We start from the raw sequence: 21,251 nt of genomic DNA on the forward strand, positions 1-21,251 counted from the left end.
ACGTTTCCTGGCGTTGCCAAAAACTACCGCTATATAAACTGGCACACACACACTCACATACAGATACAGTCGTACACTCATACTTACAACTGTATACAAGCCTCATATATGGCCCATAAATTTTTTTTCTCTGCTGCTCGCTGTTTCTTCTTTTTTTTTTTTTTTGGGTAAAATCTTTGCGCTGTGTCTGTGCATGTGTGTGAATGTATGTGTGTGGTTTGTATGTATATGTGTGTGGTGTGTATATGTGTGTGGGCTCATCCTGTGTTGGCCCGCAATTCGCTCGCTCGTTGAGCCTGCTGCGGACGTTGTGGCAAACACATCGCAGCAATAATCATTACAGCTTGTTGTGGCTCTTGTTGATGCCGTTGTTGCTCTCGTTGTTGTTGTTGTTTTTGTTGTTATTACGCTCAGCTTTATGCGCCGCTATTCTTGTTGTTGTTGTTGCCAATTCTGTGCTCTTTTTATACCCTGCACTCAGTAAAAAAATTACTTAAAAGGGGTACATTAACTTGAACTTAAGCAAAAGAGATGCCTCTTCCCTTTTACTTGGTATCAACAGTCAAGTGAATTTTTTTTTTTCAAAATTACATGTCATAAATTACATTACATATTAAATTGCTATAGAAATGTTTTCTGAAAGCCTAAAAAAGATCTAGAGTTGCTGCAAAGAAAAACTTTTAACTCTCGGCTTTTCTTTTGACTTTTGACACAGCAACAAAGTATGTTTTGATATGAATTTTCAATACCTATGAAAACTGCTTGAAGCCATGAACTTTAGCTTTCAATAATCTTCTAGTTTATTTCATTCAACTTGCTTACAATTACAATTGCTTCATAAACTAACAAAGTAGAGGATCTATAATGAAGCTTAGGCTACCGAATTGCAAAGCGCCATCTATTGCTCAACTACTAAAGACAGTTTTGTAAAGTATTTTACAAATTACGCATACGTCACCATAAAAAGTGTTTGACCTCTTGGCTATTTCAATCTTATATTGTCAATATAATATTTGTATTCATTCAACTTGTTTTTTTCATCATAATTGCCTAATAAATATAAATGTTAACAATGCAATAATGAAACTTAGCGTAGTCTACGACAAAGCGCCATCTATCGTGCAGCGAATTCAGATAGTCTTCTTAACTATTAAGAAAATAACGCATACGTCACTATAAGAAATATTTTTCTTTTTTAATTATCTAGAGCTGTGATCTTCAGGGTATCTGCTAGTCGAGCACTCTTTGCGCTACAATGTTTCTACTTTGTGCTTGTTTCTGTGTTGTTTTTGTTGCTTTCGAAACGCCATTTGCGCAAGTATTAAATTCCTGCTGCTCTTTTTATTGCGCAAACATGGAATTTAAAATTAACAAACAAGCTGCAGCAGCAGAAACAAACAACAACAACAATAACGGGGGTAACGAATAGCCATCTTAATCGAACTTTAAAGCTGGCCAAAAAGGCAGAAGCACACAAGAAAACAGGCCCAGTGGCAACTAATTATGAGCAGCAAGAAAAACTAATAATACTCTCATAATCGTAATAATAATAATGATAATAAAAACATGACTAACTGTTATCTTAACTCACACTCCCCGACTCTTTCTCCAACTGCAGATGGCACTGGCAAGGATTTGTATTCACCGGAGGCGGAAAGTTCGCCGGCGCCCTCATTTGTGGAGCCAACAGTATCGCAATTGGCTGTGGGTGCTGGCGGTGTCTCGGGACTGGGCGTGGCCAAGCCCACATCGCGCACCAGCAGCTTTGAAATTGAGAATCTGCTCAAGACCGCGGAGCAAGTAAGTTAAACCCATTCCCCTTACACCCGTGCCCCTTAGCTAACTCCTCCCCACTAAAAAAAAATAAATTTCACATCTTTGCGAAACGTATTCGCATATAAATATATATACATATGTATGTATAACGTACATATAGTTATATATAGCTAATATAAACATGACCAAGAAGAAACAAAACGCAAACACGTTAAACGCCCCTTTCCATCCTTTTCACCACTTCGCCTTCCTTAAACGTTGAGTCTTGGTTGCCAAAAAAAATGCAGAAAAAAGGGGGGAAAAGATGGAACACATTCAAGTTGAGCCCGGAACTTGGCACTTGGCTAAGGCAGCGGGCAAAGTCAGTTCCAATTGCTTTGAACTCGCTGAGCGGAAACGGAAACTATTAAAACGAGCGCCAAACACGAACACACACAGTTCAGGAGGAATACAGGGGGAGGGGTGTGGGGGGCAAGGAGGTGGCTGGGATGTGGTGCACTTCTGATTGAAATGTGCACAAATTGAAATTTGCCAAAGCTATGAAAGAGAGTGAGCGGAGGAGGGAGTCTGCTTCTTTCAAGTGGATTAGAGGTTTGAAGGCAAACAACAAGCAACAGAGAAGCTGCAAGAGCGGGAAGGAGGGAAGGAGGGACCGGGGAGTGGCTGTCAAGATGTCGTAGAAGAAGCAGAGGGAGGAGAGAGAGAGAGAGGTGCACTGGCTACGCTGAGGGGGCAAATTTGGCCTATTGGGTCTTGTTTTGCTGCAAGTCACCAAACAATAAACGTCACAAATAGAAATGGGCTGGCATAAAAATATCAAGGATATATACACAACAAATATGCTAGACAGACAGTGGAGCCGAGGGGGAATACATGGGGATGCCACGGGGGAGGGACAGCTGAGACAACGAAGCGAAGAGAAAGAAACGCAAAGATGCCACAGAATGCACTTTGTTTCTGGATATGCTTTACCCAAGTGTGCTCGAAACTGGCAGAAACCCACTTCATTTAATGATACTTGAACACTGTGACACACAAACACACTGAGGCCGACACACACACTCACACACAGAGGCACACACAGACACACACATGGCTAGACAGCAGGCAGCTGTGAGTGACTGGAGAGTCAGGGCGTTACATAAGAATCCTTTTAATTCAAGTTGACATTTCGCACAGAGCGCCAAGAAATTCAAGAAATTTTCAAATTTTTCATCTTTGGGGCATGACGCCAGCACCATCAGCAGCAGCAGCAGCAGCCGTTGGTTGCAGTTGCAACAACAATGTTGGCACTCAGCAGCTGGCCCATAAGCCTCACCTGGCAGAGCTACCCCCCTCTCTCCCTCTCTCTCTCCACCCCTTGCCCCCCTTTGTGGCAGCCTCTTTGTTGGTTTTGGGTCGTCGACGACGCTGTCGCCGCTTATGCAAATCAGCGACGTTGCAACAAGAAAGAAATGCAGAACAATAAAACAGTTAAAAGTAGACAAGAACAAGCTGCACAACAACAGCAGCAACAGCAGCAAAAAGAGAGCGAAAGAGAGACGGAGAATGAGAACGAACGAAATAATAATACACAAAGTGCAACTGCATAAAAGTGAAATGTCTTTCACAATGCCAACGTACAACGACAACTACAGCGACAACGACAACGACAAGCAGCAGCAGTAGAAGGCAACAAGAACAATTCAACTGAATGTTGCACGAACAATGACAACTGAAATTTCATGAGATTGTTGTTGCCACACTCGCCATGTCACAGCACAAGAACGAAAGAGCGACAAAGACAGAGACACAGAGACGGAGACGGAGACAAAGTGAGAAACAGGCATTGAGGAGACAGCGCTGTAAACGTGACAAAAATATCAGTTAGTCACGGCAAACTGGCAAACTTGCAAATATCGGGAGAATGGGAATGCGAATGCGAATCAAAATGATAAAACCCATTAAAATTGGCTCAAGTTTGTCAACGCCCAGCGCCCTACCGACAGATGGCGCCAGCGCGAATGCTAGGGAAAACGAGAAAATTGCAAATAATTTGACAAGTTTCGCTGACAACAATGGACGCAAACTTAGAACAATTGAAATGTACTAGTTGTCGAGGCAGAGCTTAGGGCAAATAAGCAATAGAGGGCGCCACAAGTTTGTGAAACTCGTTGCTTAAGTTCGTTACTTAATTTCTCTAGGCTAAAGGTTGGCTACACAAATGAAACAAATGCAATAAACTTAATTTAACAACATTTACTGTATTTAGAGAGATAAACCAGTTGTCCTCTAATATTCAAATTGAAAGCATTTAGACTTGCATTTTATGCTTAGCTCAGCGGCTGCTCGACAATAGATGGCGCCCGTAAGCGCAGCTTAAAGCAAAAAGCCAGTTCTAGAAAGCGCAAGTCAGCAATAGATGGCGCCACAAAAAAAATAGTCAAACGATTAGTTTAAACAAAATAAATGCAATAACAATAATTTAGTTGTTATTCAACAACTGTCGTAAGCTACTCGAACATTATGTGAACGCTTAATATTCAAATAGAAACAATTTAGGCTTTACATGCATCTTAGAGCAATTGGAATTTAACATATTTTACGCTGAGCTCAGCGGCTTCCCCACAATAGATGGTGCCCGCAAGTGCAGCTCAAAGCGAAAGACAAAGTTATGTATATTTGTTGCAAATTGTACACTTATTTGCATAAGTATTGCAATTTAAGCCATTCTTTCAAGCTAAAGTGCAATTTGCTTGCTGAATTTCAATTGAGTTGAGTTTGTGAACACACATATATCAAATACCTCAAAGAGTGCGCTGCAGCAGGGAGAGAGGATTTTGAGCTAAGCCTTTCGGCACGGTCACGCTGTCATCGCCAACGCCAACGCAACGCCAATGGAGAAGCAGACTGGCGACAGGCGGTGGCCCCTCAAGCTGCTCGCATTCGCATCACTGTCAAGCACAGTGGTCGCTCTCTCTTTCGTTCTCTCTCTCCCTTGCTCTCTTCCCTCTCCCTTGCGCTGTTGATTTAAACTCTGACCTTTTGCAAATTGCACAGCACTCAGACACACACACACAAACTAGCAAAGAAGAAGAGGGGCAAGGAAAGGGCAGGCGAATGTTAGGCGCATAAAAATATTTGTTTAGGCATTTACAATGCAAATTCGTTCAATATTTTGCTCAGCATTGCTGTGGTCCTCGGTAGAGGCAAGAAGCAAGAAGGCGTGGCAAGTCAATTTATCCGAGTTCCGGTCAACGCGTCATTTAACACTTCTCTAAGCAAGACAGGCAGACGGGCAAAACAAACAGCAGAGCTAAGAATAATAAAGCCAAGTTAACCCCAAAAAACAGAGAAAACCAAAGCCAAAGCAGAAAAGGAGGGGGAAAAAACTAAAAACCAAAAAAGCCGAAAAACGCAAACAGTGAAAATCAAGAGAGCTCAAACCACTGTGCAAGTGACATAAGAAGGGCTGAAGATTTGCGCACCTCGACGCTTTATGCAAAATCCGGTTGAGTGTGCGACTGTGTGTGTGTGTGTATGTGTGTGTGAGAGTGGGTGTATGCACACACACTCCATGTCAACCGTCAAGCGTCAACTGTCAGTGCCAAATGTGCTTGTAACCGCACACAAACAGCGACAACAACGGCAACGACAACGACAACGACCACGACAACAACAACAACAAGGAGAACAACAACAACTAACTATGACAAAACGACGCCCCCGTAACGTAAGTTGGACTTACGACAAGGACGTGACAGTCATTTAGAACCGCAGCCTGGCGTCGTTCGCCCTTCGTGTGTGCGTGTGTGCGAGTGTGTGTATGTGTGTTTAAAGTGGCCGCCGCGAGAGTTTCGAGCAGCCAAGCCAGCTTAACGATGACCCCAAACCACAGTCGCACCCTTAGACCCTTAAACACCCTCCGCCCCCCTCTCTGAATCTCTCTCTCATCCTAGTTGCCCACTATAACTATCGCCGTCTATCTATCTCTGTCATGCTAACTTCATTTTTGTTGTTTATTGTCATTTATTTTTGGTGTCTCTTTTTTGTGGTCTCGCTTCGTCTCGCCTCGTTTTCGTTTGTTTCGTTTCACGATCCTCATCATGCAACAACAACAACACAACAACAACAACAACTACTACTACAACAAACACAACACAATCTACCAAAACGTCCAACCAACCAACCAACCAACCAACAAAACCAACCAACCCGAACCCTGACCTGTTAAGGTTACCGGATTTTGTCGTTCACCTCAGGAAACGCGCAAATCGAGCCCCACGGGTTCAGTCACATCGTCGGTCTCCACCACAGCGCTGACACCGTCACGCCAGCTGACCGATGCGGAGAAGCTGCGCAAAGTCATCATGGAACTGGTGGACACGGAGCGCACCTATGTGAAGGTAAGTCGCATCAATCCTATTATATGGCTTCTCAGAAGTCATCTCTTTTGTCTCCTTTTTAGACTTTGATTCAGTTCAAAGTTCTCAGTACGCGTTTTTCTGTTTTTCTCTCTATCTGCTTTTTGGTTCTTTCATTAGTCGCAAAAGAGGAGAGAGCGCGCGCGCTGCAATTAAAAATGCAAATTTTAATCCTTTAACCAGGCGGCTTTAAACCCAAACGAAGTCCGGGTGTCCCTATGGTCGTGGTCCGAGTTTTGTGCCTCCTCTTGGTACTGTGTTGTGTGCTGTGTGCCCCAGGAAGCATACAAATAATTATTATAATTTAGAAATTATGTAAAGCGCCGCTGCGGCAACGTTGCCAAGTCTGAGTCTTATCTCAGCCACAACCCACTCACGTTTCCAGCCTCCTCTCGCCTCTTGCCGCTTGCCTATCCGCTGGCCGGAAGTATTGTTCCAAATGAAAGCGCGCGCCTGCGGCTATGCTACAGTTTTTTTTATCCTTCATATTTTTATTTACTGCTGCCCGAGAATATATATGTGTGTGTGTGTGTGTGTGTGTGTTGGTTGTCCCGTTACTCGGCAAACTAAAAGTTGTTCAACTACCCAAACTGGACGCCAACTCAGCCCTCGCCCGCACCTCCTCCCTTCTCCTCCTCTCAGCGCTTCGTCGCTGTCTCAGCCGAGGGAGTTGAAGCGTGTTGCGGGCGTCTGCTGCTGATTTTTTAATTTAATTTATGCATTTTTTTTTTGGCTCTCATTTTTCTACCCTCATCGCTCTTTCTCGTATCTTTTTTCTCTGTATGTCAACAAATTTTAATTTATTGAACAACAACGCCGCGAATAACTTGCGAAACAAAACAACTGAATTACACTGAATTTTGCATGATGCAGCACTTGAACAATCTACTGGAACACTATTTGGAGCCCATGAAACGGGAAACATTTCTATCGAATGCGGAAATCAATGCACTCTTTGGCAACATACACGAAATTGTCACATTCCAGCGACAGTTTCTGCAGAATCTCGAAGAGGCGCTCGAACTTGAGCCCGAGTTCAACAAATTCGAGCATTGCGGTCAATTTAGGGTAAGCATCATCTTTTTATCTAACTCTTTTGTTGGCCAACACTTTACGTTGATTCCTTTTTTGAATTTTATAGAATGTTCTGTTTGCGATTGGATCCGCTTTTCTCTATTATGTCAATCACTTCAAGCTCTACTCCTCGTTCTGTGCCAGTCACAGCAAGGCGCAAAAGGTTCTGCATCCAAGTAAGTAATCAAATACATAAATAAATAAGCGGAAAAATTAACAATTAAATACAAAACAAATGTATTAAACAAGGAATTTATCTAGTTGCTGTAAATTACGCATACGCCTCATAGGAAACAACTCGTATTTAAAGAAGAATTTATTTAGTTTTTGTAAATTACTCATACGCCTCATAGGAAATAGCTCATGAATAAAAATAGTAATGACTTCATTTAAAGTCACTTCGTTCTCAATTAAAATTGAGTGCAATTTAAAATCATATTTCGGCATACCAGAAAGTAATTTGTAAATGCGTCAGAAATTCTTCAAACTTTCTGAATTGCAATTTAATCGTTTTTCATACTATGCTTTAAGCAAAAATCGTTGAGTTATTCATGAAATTATTAAAATGATACAAGAGATTGCTTAACAATTCATAGCAATAGTCGAAAAGTAATTTGAACTGCAGTCAAACAAAGTTTCGCTGTCGTAGAAAGTTGATTACGCATACGCCGCGTATGCCAATTAAATTTTTTATTCGATTACAATTTGAAAAAAATACATTCAATTCAAATATTCATAACATTGTTTAATAATTTAAAAAAATAATGGAAATACCTTTGAAAATATTGCAGTTGCAATCATAGCAGAAAAAAATAGATTGTTTTAGCAGATTTAAATTTAAAGTAAACTATTGAAGTCTCGTTTGACAAATCAAAAGTGTTTGCCATATGCATAAATACATATATAATGAGACAGACATTTGTGTGAGTGTGAGCCTCAACTATTGCAATCAGCGTGAAGCGTCAAAGTCTATTTGAGTTTGGCTTGTAAACGGAAAGTAGTTTGGTTTTTTTGGGGGAAGGAGGGTGCGCGCCGAGGAAAGTTGTAAAAGTCAAACAAGCGACAAGTTTCGAACAATTGGCAAACTATGCGCTTCAATTGTTGTCAGTGGCTGGCGCACAGCTGCCGCATGCCGCACTCCTTTAAATGATTTGCAAGTTAAATGAATAATTACAACCGCAAATGCCGAGACGTGGCAAGAGTCCCAAGTCCCCAAGTAGTAGAAGAAGGGGAAATGCGTAAAATAGAGAGAGGGAGAGCAAGAGAGTGTTAGAGTTGGGGGAGTGTCAGCATATTCATATTCATGCCATGCCAGCAACTGTCAAGTATCTTTTGTTAATTAAACTTGTAGAATTATGACACGCTTGCAAATGGCGAACGGTGTCGAAAACTATGCCACGTTGTTGCCACTGGCTGTGGCAGCAGCAGCAGCAGCAGCAACAGCAGTGGCAGTCAGGCGGATAAAAGGCAGCAAAGTTGTTAGTTTGGAAAGCAGCTGGGACTCGGGACTTAGAGAACTGCAAGAACTTGGGAGCCTCCGAGCTTAGGCGACAACATGTCATAATTAAATTAGACTTAGTCGCAGCTTAAAAACACTCGAACAAACATACAAAAGAGAGAGGAACGAACAAGAAAACAGAACAGAGAGAATCACAACGAAAGGAGGAGGGCGTGGCAAGTGTTTTACAACTGCATAACAAAGTAGCTGATTGACAACAACGACAACAACAAGTCGGAAAAAAATTGAGGTAAAAATTTGCAATATTTACAATCAATGACGCAAGGCAGCTTGACGGGCTTGGCAGCTTGGCAGCCTGGTTAGGAGCTGCCAGTAGCAGCGACAGATCCGGATGGCAACTTTAGTTGCCAAAGCAGCTTTACGAGATGCGGCAGACCCTCTCGACTGTTGTTGGCTGTTGCATGCAATTTTATGCAAAAAAGTTGAAAGGATAATTAATTATAGCAAGAAGTGCACTTAAGTGCCTTCGTTACGAGCAGCAACAGCAGCAGCAGCAGCAGCACCAGGCAACCAGCAGGACAGACTGTCATTCAGGCAGAGACAGTGGCAGTGGCAGTGGCAGAGACAGAGACTGGTGACAGTGGGATAGGCAGACAGGAGAGGCTCCAGGACAGGCACCATTAGACGCAAATCCGTGCAGCAGACAGGCTTTGACTGTGCGCCTTTATCAAAGCTTCTCAGCTGACAATAAGAACAAGTTAATGACATTTTCTTGTCAACGTTGCGCATATCCTTGTAACAGCATATCCTTGTCGCTCGCCCGCTTTCGTTCGTTTAATGGGCCAACGTTGCAATTAATGGCAACTGAAGCACATTGAAATCAAATCATTTGCCAAATGTCTCAATTTGCAATTGTCCAACCCAATTTTTCCCCTCCCTCCCTTTTCTCCCTCTCTCACTCTCTTGTAGATGAGGGCAACCATGCACTGCAGGAGTTCCTGGCTGCGCGCAATCCCAAGCAACAGCACAGCAGCACCTTGGAATCGTATCTGATCAAACCCATTCAACGCATCCTCAAGTATCCATTACTGCTGCAGCAGATGCGCAATCTGACAGACACTCGGGCCGACGAGCACGTTCATCTATGCGGTAAGTATAAATCGGTTGAAGTCGACTTTTTCCATTTGCTCATTATCATTATTTTGTTTAATCCACTTTGCAAACACTCGCAGAGGCACTCAAGGGCATGGAAAAGGTGGCGGAGCATATCAATGAAATGCAGCGCATTCATGAGGAGTATGGCGCCATATTCGATCATCTGTTCCGGCAGCATCAGAAGTCATGCAAGCAGCCCATCGATTTGAGTCCAGGTGGGTTACAACAGCAACAGCAACAACAACAATCGCATTCCACTGTAGCCAATGCCAATCCTCCACACTGCTGCGCATTCCCAGGCGATTTGCTCTACTACGGCGGTGTCGAGTGGCTCAACATCTCTGATTTTCTCGGCAAGATCAAGAAGGGCCTGGAGCTGCATGCCATGTGCTTTGTCTTCAAGTCGGCCGTTGTCTTTCTCTGCAAGGAGCGTTTGCGTCAGAAGAAGAAGCTAATGGTGGGTGCACTTTATGTATATATTAATCTCTCATTATTTTTGTAGTATTTATTAATGATCTATTTATTTGTTAATAAACGTTAAAAAGCAAGCTAATTCCAGATAAATTTATAGCTAAATTTGAAATAACTATATTAAAAATTGAAAAACATTAAAATGGCTTTTAGTATTTGCTGAAAGCTTGTTTAACATATTGGAAACAGAGTTTGGATAATGAATTCTTACAGCTTATAATTAAATTATCATGTTTCGACCTTTTCATTGAAAATATAATTCAGATTACAAATAATGTACCATAATGTAAACTTTAAATATATATATCTTTCAATTTTATAAACCAAATGCTGTGTATTTAAAATACATATATATTTTTTTCAAAGTATTTAGCTTAAGTTTATAATTCAAATATAAATTAACTTCTAAAATAGTAGACATAATCAACTTTATCCTTAAATATCGTGTACTAATCTCACTTCTCTTTTTGCAGGGTGTCTCGAGCAAGAATGCTCCCAATGAGGTGGAGATCATACGCTACCAAGTGCTCATCCCAGTCACCGAGGTGCAAGTACGTGCCAGCTCGGCCAAGGACATGGACTCGCACTTCCTGTGGGAGCTAATACACTTGCGCTCGCAGCTGCAGCGTCGCTCTGAGAAAGTCTATGTGCTGTCCAACAGCACCGCCGACTTCCGCAATGCATTCCTCAAGACGATCCGACAGATCATACGCGAAAGCGTACGCAACATGTCAATTCCCATGAAGAACTTTGGAGGCAGCTCTGGCTCCGTGTCTGGACTCTCTTCGCAGCTGGGCGGCTATGCGGGCAACTCACAGACTCTCGAAAGACCCAAGCAACAGGTAAGTTACGCCTTATAACCGAGCGATCTACTTGAGGTACTTAAATTCCTTTTCCTCTTCAGCAGATTACCATTGTGCATGGTTCGCATACGCTAGGAAAGCCGAAGAAAAAGTCGGGTTCGCAGCGTCACTCGGCGGGCAACATCGATTACGACAATCTGTCGGGCAGCCAGGAGGGCGATGATCTGCCCCCCACTGTGGGCGTGGTCCACTATGCCCCGCACACACAGCAGCAGCAACAGCAACCAGGTGGCAACGGTGGCGGCTTTCGCGGTCGCAGCAAGACCCTCGGCGATGTCACAGGTTAGTAGTTTACCCCTGAACTGAAGGTTGTCACATGTTGCTAACCCAAAACTATGCGCACTTCATTGTAATCATCAATCGTCATGCCATAAAGATATCATTCAATCCCCCGTAGATTCGCAGCAGCCACCACATCAAATGCAGCAGCAACAACAACAGCAACAGGCAGCTGCTCCGCATCAGCACCCACATCCTCATCCCCATCCACGTGAACCGCCACCACCGCCGATCAGGCAGCCGCATCTGCATCATCACAGCACGGACATTGAACGCATCGATCCGGGCACCAAGTCGGAGGGTGAGGAAGATTCGCAGCAGGGCACAATCAGGCCCAAGGCCACGCTGGGCCGCACGCCCAATCACCTGACGCTGAGGTAGGTCTCTTCTCATTAGTATTTACAGTGTAAACTTTATACATTGCAACCTTAGTCGAAAGTCTGAGGTATTAGGCCTTAAGTCTTAAGGAAAGCATTAAGGTTTAAGGCAAGGACTAAACCTTAAGGCAAGCATTAGTCTACAAGTCATGAATTTAGCCTTAAGGCACGATTTAAACCTTAAGGCAGCCATTAAGAGCACATTAAATCAATAATTCAGCTATAAAATCATTTCTGTGATAATAAAATAAATTTGAAATTTGAAAAATGAAAAAATTTGTATGTTGACATGATAATTACACAGTTCGGCAATAACTTACTAAAACATGACTTCAAATGATTCTATCCTCAATAAATTTAAAAAGTTTAGTGAATAAATTAATTTCAATCTCAAATAGTTACAATTCAATATAGAATAACGATTTTGTTCATGACAAATCGTCAGCTTCAGTTCTTCATCATAATGTAAACGTATTAATCGCCGCTAGCCTTAAGGCTAAAGTTGCAATGTAAGCGCAGTCTTAGCGTATTTCTTACTTCCCCTCGTAACGCTCGCTTATCGCTTGACTTTCGCTCCTCTCTCCTCCCGTAGCACCACATCGACGCTCTCAGTGGGCAGCACTGGCAGCCAGGCGCGCTTGATACAATCATCACATCCGCCAGCCAGCTATCAACCGGTGCTGATGAAGGATCTAGGTAAGAGCAGCGAGTCCGAAATTGAATCGGAATCCGAGGCGCATGCCGCCCAAGTGGCAGCCACATTTAATCTAAGTCTAGGCAGTAGCGGTAGCTTGTTTGCCACCACCACAACCATCACCACAGTCAGTAGCGATCCCGATCCCTATCCCCTATCCCTCACCCAAACACAGACCCAGTCACTGAGCCAAACCCTGCGGCACTTGTCGCCACGCCAATCGCCACGACAGTCGCCCAAGCAAGAGATCGAAGTAATTGAGATCTTCGAAAGCGAGGCGGAACGCAATGCCGCTTCTCAGCAGGTGGCTGTGGTGCATCAGCATCCCTCGGGTTCCCGCGATTCCCAACACAAGAGACGCGAACGAGAGCGAGACTCCAGTAGCAGCTCAGGTTGCTCGGAGCATGTTGCCGAATCGGATGCCACCTCACGCTACATGGACAAGCACCTAAGCGATCTGGAGCAAGAGAATCTGGCAGCGGGCACTTGTGACATTGCCGCTTACATGGCCAGCCTTCGGGAGAAATCTTTCGATGCAGCGGACATTGCCGAAGAAGCCGCAGATCAGCAGCAAAACGACTCGAGTCTGTCGCCCGAGCCACAGACCATTGTGGAGAACACACAGCAGACTGTCACCGTAGACATTGAATCGCCCTCACGTCCGGCCACCGAATCGGACAGTACAGGAAATACCACAGGACCTTCGGAGCGTTCGGGTGATGAGACAGAAGACGAACCAACTAGCTCGCTAGCCTCGCACATTGTGGTCATCGACAAAAAAGTGGACAAGGTGTTCAAGGCCAAGTCGCCAGAGCGCGGAACAGCAGCTGCAGCAACTGCAACTGGCACCGTCAAATCAAAGACCAGCAAGCGACAAAGCATCTACATATCCCCGGATCGCTGCAAGTCCCAAGGTAGCTCCCCGGTGCGCATTATCAAGATCAAATCACCCAGGAGCAGCGTCAGTGAGCAGGGCAAGCGGCTGAGCATCTGCTCGAGTCGTGACAACTCGCAAGATCGTCTGTCCGCTGGACGACGCACACCGAGTCCACGTCGCAGCTCCGAGGGTGGCGGCGGCATATTGAAGCACACAAATACCGGCGGTGGCATCTTGAAGCCACCCGCAAGTCCCGCAAAGTCAAAAAGTCCCGATCGCAGCTGCCTGAAGAAGGGCGGACCTTCGCACGTCTGCAGCGCGGAGCCAACTACAGCAGCGACCTCGCTATCGCCACGAATCTCGCCCCGAAGCAGCGTGGATCACTTGTCCCCAGATCGTGCCAGCATCTGTCAGCGTCACTCGCCGCGAAGCAGCTTCGATAGCCGCGACGGTGGCTCCGATCACAACCTGGATGTGCCCTACGGTGGCTCGAGGAAGCGCAGCATGTCTGCTCACGGCAGCTTCGAGACGGGCCACAAGCCTCATGCCCAGGAGACATATCAATACTATCCGGTCTACGACAATCAGACCTGCAGTGATCACTATGTGGCCGCCGCACCCACAACAAGTCGTTATGGCGGCTCCGGTAATGGACGTAGTCGCTTGAGCAAGTCCCTAGAACGTTCGACCTCCAGGGACAGCACCACAAGCAGCTCCTATCGCGCCTATGGCGTCTCCCCCGAACGCAGCTACGTCGTCTATAGCTCCGGACCTTTGCGTTCCCAGTCGGCGGAGAACACTTTCTCTCAGCCTATTTACGATGCGTTGCCCCGGCAGGCGCCACAGCAATACATGCCGATGACCATGCCCATGGTCAGCTACATGCAGGAGATGGACATGGATATGGAAATGGGCTATGGACCACCGCCCAGCTGTCCACATGAGCCGGCCGGGCAGTCATCGTACCAGCTGAGCTCCTCGGCACCCGAGTACACCACATGCATTGACTGTCTGTATCAGAAGCGACCCTCCTAGCATAAGTCCCGCGTGCGGCAAAGTCGCACGCGGAAGAAGACGCCACGCGGCATGAGTGGCATGCCAGGAATGGGGGGAATGGGAGGAATGACAGGAATGTCGGGCATGGGCAACATGGTGGTCAGCACACAGCCGACAGCAAGCGGCGGCATGGGCTACATGCCGGACATGGGAGGTGATCAAGGCGGCTGCGTTGATTGCCACGATTACTTCGAGATACATGTCTAAGCAAAGGGAAGAGAAAGAGTTGGAAGGAGTACGAGAAACAGAGACGGAAACAGGGATTTTATGAGACAGTTGAATTAACCAAAGATAACAGCAACCAAACAAAAAAAAACAAAACAAAACAGAACAAGAGTAACCCGAAATGCCTCAACTAAATAATTATACAACAAAGGAAAATATGCGCAGTTCAAGTCTGGAAAATATTAGTCAACAAATTAAAATACAAATAAATATACGTAAAACGCGAAAATGCAAAACTAAACTGGAAAACTAAACAAAATGTTAATCACAAGGGATTGAAAGCAAACTACTTGACACAAACACTAAACTCTACACTAAACTACAATACAAAAAAATGCACAGCACTATTACACTGCACTACAAAACAAGACGGAAGCGAAGCACAGTTTAATGAGTCATGTTTAAGTGTTAGATTAAGTCAGAAAGAGCAGCAGCTGCAGCTCCTAGCAAACATACACGTAACATATACGACTACGCATACCCTAACTCTCTAGTGGAAAGAGCGAGTTGCTTTTTGGGAAGGCTGACTGCCACGCCCCCGCACATTTCAGGTTAATTATTTCAGTTGCTAAGCGGCAGAGTTGCGATGCACAAACAAATGTGGCACAAGCAAATGAAATGTGCTGCGGCGGAAGTTGTGCGTTCGGCAGCAAACCAAGCAAAATTACGTATACGCACAGATGACGCATACGCCGCGTTGCACACAATGCTCAAGTGGCGTAATTACGAGAAAGAGCAAAAGAGAGAGAAGAGAGAGATGCAGCAAACTAAAGTTGAAATTCATACTCGCACTCAAGTAAACTAACTAGGAGACAACTTCACAAAAACAAAAAAAAAAGGCACAAGGCTGAAGGATATGCATGTGTAGTCCTATGTAGGGTAAAAGTTGTAGGTAAAAAGTCAGCGGCCCAACTATTAGCCGAGCACGTAAAACTGTGTCGCTGCCATTTCCGAATCGAAAACATTTTTAATTACACACACACACACACACAGAGAAATACTTATACACTTGCAGCTGCTGCTCGTATGCGTATTTAAGTTTAAGGTCTAAGTGAAAATGCGGGTTGGCAACATTCTATAGGTTAACATTATACACACACTACCTAAGCAAAAAAGATCTGAAATCGAGACAAAACAAACCAAAAACCAAAAATAAAAAACAAAAAAACAAAAAAGGGAAATATTTACATTTACTCGTAGTTAGTTAGAGAAAATTGTCAAAAATGTGTGCGCGGTGTTGTGACAAATAATTTGCATATATATATATATTATATATAGTATACTATATACGAATTGATTCACGTGATCTCATTTCATTGATTTGTAATTCCATTTCGATTCACATTGAGAACTAGGCAATTATTCAATTAAACAAAATACAATAAATGTATTGAAGAATGATAATCGTAAGTCGTACCTCAATGTTCAGTATTAAATACAAAAAAAATACAACAAATAATTATATTATATTGAAATTATATTAAATATTAGTGCTAAACAAATATAGGATTATATTATGGGCAAATCTGAACGCAATGGAATCCAATAATGCATCAAGAACTTGAACTTCCCCTCAAATTTTTGGATGCGTTCAGTTCAGCCGCTCAGTCGCATACATACATATAAACATTTATCTTATATACAACTCGCATATAGACTAAGTTTGGGTGTCTACACAGGATTAGATACACTATATACAAAAGAAAACACTCTCATATATAGACGGACTTACAAGATCAAATGTCAGGTTGTTCAAGCTAAGCAAAGCGAAAAAACAAAAATACAAATACCGAAAAATAGTTGAATCAAAACATACGATAATACTTAAGATAATCGCTAACTCGTAACTCTACATTACATACTCTAACTACTAACTACTAACTACTACTACGTAAAATCGTGTACAGTTTACACTGGGCTTTTCACAGCAGCAAAATCAAAATGTTCAAAAATCAAAAAATGAAGAAGTTTCCGAAATGACGAATCAAAAACTGAAATAATAAAGTTATACAGCAACTATGATGCTAACTATTAAACCTAATTAAATATACATATATAATATACAAACAAAATATATGCATACATATTACATACATACATACATACTCGTACCATAGACAAATACGTATAAAAATAACTAAATAAAGTGAGAACTAAAACAAATGCTGCGTTGGGTATAAACCTTAATCGACCAGCCACTTCAAAATGTTATTTGCGGGAAATGCAAATGCAAAACGCTCCAAAATCGAATGCAACTAAAGCAAATAATCAAAAATAAATAATCAATCGAACAACATCAACAGCTGCAGCGCGTTGAAAAAGAAATCAAATAGCAAATAAAATGATAATTAAGCTCACACATTTAAATAACGAATATTGAAAAGTAAACAAAGCGAAAAGCTAATTAAACAACAATCCAAATTAATGTCAATGGCTCTTTGGACAGCGACTAAATGACAGCCCATCCTCCCATCCATCCCCGCAAACCCCTCCCCTACAATCCGTCCCTATCTACCATACCATACCATAGCAATGATAGCAATAGAAATTAACATAAACCCAAAAACCAAAACCAAATCGTATGTTAGGCACCCAAAAAAGAATTAGTTATGAATTGATTGAAATTATAAAATAAATCTGAGTTGGTTTAGTCTCGAATCATTTAGCAGGTAAGTGTGAAAAAGAATTCATTGTAATTAGGTGCGTAATTTTAATATAATTAAATTGCATTAGAGTTTAAACAATTAAACGGGTGATATTTAATTTTGTTATTGCAAATTATCTCCAAGATAAATGAATATAAACAAAAATCGAAACAAAAAACCTACCTACTGACATACCAAAAAAAATACTAAATTCAAAACTCAACTTCAAATCAGAATCCGACTCAGAATATCTTTGAATTTTAGCTAATGCAAAAAAAGAAGAGAAAAAACAAGGGTTTAGTGTATAACTGTTGTAACAATTACACTTGATAGCTTAAAAACCAAAAACAAATAACAATTACTACACACAATAAGTATATTATTAGTTGGCATCGCTTGATTAATTAATTAATTAACAAATGAAATGGGATTTTTTAATACTCGTAATCCGTTTTGCATTTTCTTAATTATCGTACAACTATAAACAATAGCATTAAACCAAAATCAAAAAAGAAACTGTGCCAAATAAAATCAAGTTCGCAAAGCTCGCTTAACTGAAGAGCAAATGATAAACGAAATGATAAATGATATGATATTAATGTCTTATGGTTACACACACGTGTTCCCCCCGCCCTCCACAAGCAAAACCCAAACCAACCAAATATAATCAAAACTAACCTGCTAAACAACAACAACAACAATAAAAACTACTGTACAAACACATTTCCTCTTTCAATTAATTCAAACGTTTTGAACAATTTTTCCAAAAATTTCATTTCGCTTTTTGGTACAACTTTTGCGCGCTTGCATTTTGCCATTTTTTTGAGAGAGAATTGCACTGCGTTTTCATCGTTTTTAATCAACTTTACTTTGTTTCATCAACTATTTTCCAAACAAGCTGAAAACTTTTCAATTCACATGTACGAAATGGAACAAACTGGGGGGAAAATACTCAACTCAACTCAACTCGACACAATTTACCGGGCAATTTAATTTCTATTTATCCATTTCCGACTATCGCACTCGATCTTCTTAATTCTCAAATCTAAAATGAAATGGATGAGACACATTGTTTTTATTTTTGTTTTTTTTTTCCATTCTTGTTTTTCGATTTCCATTTCAACTGTACACAAAACATACCAGAAAAAAATGTTGGCATAAAATGCAAAACTGAGATTTATGAAATTCGAAAACTTGTACAAATCTTTTTAAATACGAAAAAAAAAAAACTTTACTAAAACTGCAACTAAAACCTCAATCTAAATATGTGTAGCAGATAATACGAAAAACCAAGCGATGTCAACATTTTAACCAACAGCTCTTAACTTTATTCCCCATACTGCTCTGATCTCCCCGCCACCCCCAACAAATATCAATAATTATACCAAAAATCTTACTTAGTTTAGCTGCTGAACTCCCCCCATCCAGCTTTGCCCCCTCTTTCCCCTCCCTATCCAAATTTGAAGTAGCTACGCAACAGCTTTAAAGTAGTGCTCATTAAACATTAAAGAAATTAGTTTTGCTTATATTTTATTTAAGATAAATCGAATCCGTTTAAAGTAAGGAGACGTGCTCTCGCATACTTTAAGCGAAATGCTTGCATGTTTTGAAAAGTAATTATCGAAATTATCTCTACGATTGGCATCGAATTCTATCTACTAATTATTACCACGCAAAAACAATGGAGAATATTCTAGTCTCCTGCTCACTCTCGCTCTCACTCTATTTCTTTCTCTATCTCTGTCTGTCTATCTCAATCTTTTGCTCACTCTTTTTCTCTCACTCTTTATATACTAAATTAAGTTCTGAATTCTTATTTAATCGAATTAAGTAAAGAAGAAGAAGAATGAGAAGAAGCAGAAGAAGGATGAGGAGAATGAGAAGAAGAAGAAGAAGAATTTGAAATTTCATATTTTTTCATATATGGTTTCCATTGTATCTTTTCTTTTCTTTCATTTAATTGTAGGGTCCCCGGTGTGGAAACCACGAGACATGATAAATTTAGGCACAGATCCACAGTCAACAACCCGCAAAGACGATGTGAAAAATTAAATCAGAAAAAGCAAAACAAACCATAAAGAAAAAACCAAAAACCAAAACTAAAACTAAAAGCGAAACGAAACAAAACCAAAACAAAAGAAATCTTAGTACGAGAATCGAAAAAGAACTCTTTACTAATTTCTTTTGTTACATTTTAACTAATCAAGTGTAAGAAACGGCAACAGTTCAATCAAAGAACACGAACACAACCCCAAACAATGCCAACCAGACACGAATATTATGATAATAATATACTCGTAATATCTCAAGCTCAGCAAGCAACATCAGAAGTTATTCGAAAACCTTCTAGAAGTTGCTTGCTCTAAAAGAATATACAAGAAATTTGATGGATAGTTTGGAATTGTTTTTTAAGCATTACGAAACATCGAAAACGTTTGTTGTTTTTTTGTGTTTCGCGTTTTTAAATATGAGAGCGAAAAGATGATGAGATGACGACGAGGATAATACTCGTCAACGTACAACATCTTTTTTAAACAAGACTTTGATTTATACTTACCTGTATTATCGATCGATTGATTGTATTGTATTTAATGTGCAAAACATATAATAAACTTATAATTAATTGAACAAAACAAAACAAAAAAGCAAAGAGGATTTTGAACAAATTCAATAAGAATTCAAATGTGAACAAATTCAAATGCATTTGTCGCTGAAAAAGACTTGAAATAAACATAAACATAAAGGATAAAAGATAAACAATTTCGATTTAAATAACGTACGTACATAAATACATTTATTGAGGAGAAATACGTGAACAAATTGAAACATTGATTGTATTTAGGCTTAGACAATTTAAAATAAAACTAAAAAAACAAAATCATACAAAAAAAAAAAACAAAGAATCGCAAATGAAAACCAAAAACAAAACAAAAATCTTATATTAAAAATGCAACTTTAAACAAATGTTCTAAAAAAAAAATAAAAACTAAAAAAGAAATAATGAAAAAAATCTTAGTGACTTAAGCAACACAACAATACACACTCACATGAACACACACTCGAATTAATTGCAAAATGTTTAGTTGTAGGAAGTACACTGAAAAAAATTAATATGGAAATACGAAAAACTAAAACACGCAGTCGAAGTGACAGAAAAAGCGAATGAAATACAACAAATAGCAACAATTTAGTCAAAATGTTAAATGGTAAACTAAAAACAAAAGCAACAAGCGAGAATTCCATACACTTAAAACATATTTATAAACAACAAAAAAAAAACACACACAAATAAGAAAACCTAAATCGAAATCTAAATGAGTTATTCGGGATTTGAAATCCCAGCAAGAGAAAACGGTTAATCGCAGCATTCAAAGCAAAAATACAAAAGCAAACCTAACATGTTAAACACATTTAAATAAACTACAAAAGGAAAATATACAAAAATACTTATATAAGCCCACAAAAAAAACATACACACACACTCTTTCACACACAGAGCAACACTCACTCACAAGAGGAACACCCTTCTAGCTAAATTACAATAATATATTAATTAAGATCTTCACTCGAATAACAATACAAGCATAGGTCAAATTCCATAGTCAAAAACAAGCGAAAACGATAACGAAAAATGAAAAAACCAAAAATGAAAAACGATTAAGAAAAACCAAATACTGAGCACAAATTTCCATTCGTTATTCTCAATTTTATATTTGATATTCGATATTTTTGATTATTTATTATTATCGAATCGCATGAAGATGAACACACACAAAAAAAAAAGTGAAAACCTAAACCTAAAAAAGAAACGTTGAAGAATAATAATTATATTGGTTGTGAATGCAGCTCGGAAGTTATTCGAATCAGAAAGAGTATTCGTATCTACCCAATTTGCTG

The 21,251-nt window shown here is 40.8% G+C and overlaps 1 protein-coding gene across 1 annotated transcript in view; it reads left to right on the forward strand.

The window, feature by feature from the left end:
• LOC133840620 (protein still life, isoform SIF type 1) overlaps positions 1–16,416 on the forward strand; it is a 99,184-nt gene extending 82,768 nt beyond the window's left edge. The window contains 11 exon segments of the mRNA XM_062272550.1: positions 1,619–1,800; positions 6,018–6,161; positions 7,053–7,247; positions 7,321–7,429; positions 9,682–9,861; positions 9,945–10,082; positions 10,167–10,324; positions 10,812–11,180; positions 11,246–11,483; positions 11,578–11,857; positions 12,450–16,416. Coding sequence (XP_062128534.1) covers positions 1,619–1,800; positions 6,018–6,161; positions 7,053–7,247; positions 7,321–7,429; positions 9,682–9,861; positions 9,945–10,082; positions 10,167–10,324; positions 10,812–11,180; positions 11,246–11,483; positions 11,578–11,857; positions 12,450–14,691 — 4,235 coding nt within the window. The 3' untranslated portion in view covers positions 14,692–16,416.
• The last annotated feature ends 4,835 nt before the right edge of the window (positions 16,417–21,251 follow it).

The sequence above is a fragment of the Drosophila sulfurigaster genome, chromosome 3, assembly GCF_023558435.1.
Source record: "Drosophila sulfurigaster albostrigata strain 15112-1811.04 chromosome 3, ASM2355843v2, whole genome shotgun sequence".
NCBI lineage: Eukaryota > Metazoa > Arthropoda > Insecta > Diptera > Drosophilidae > Drosophila > Drosophila sulfurigaster.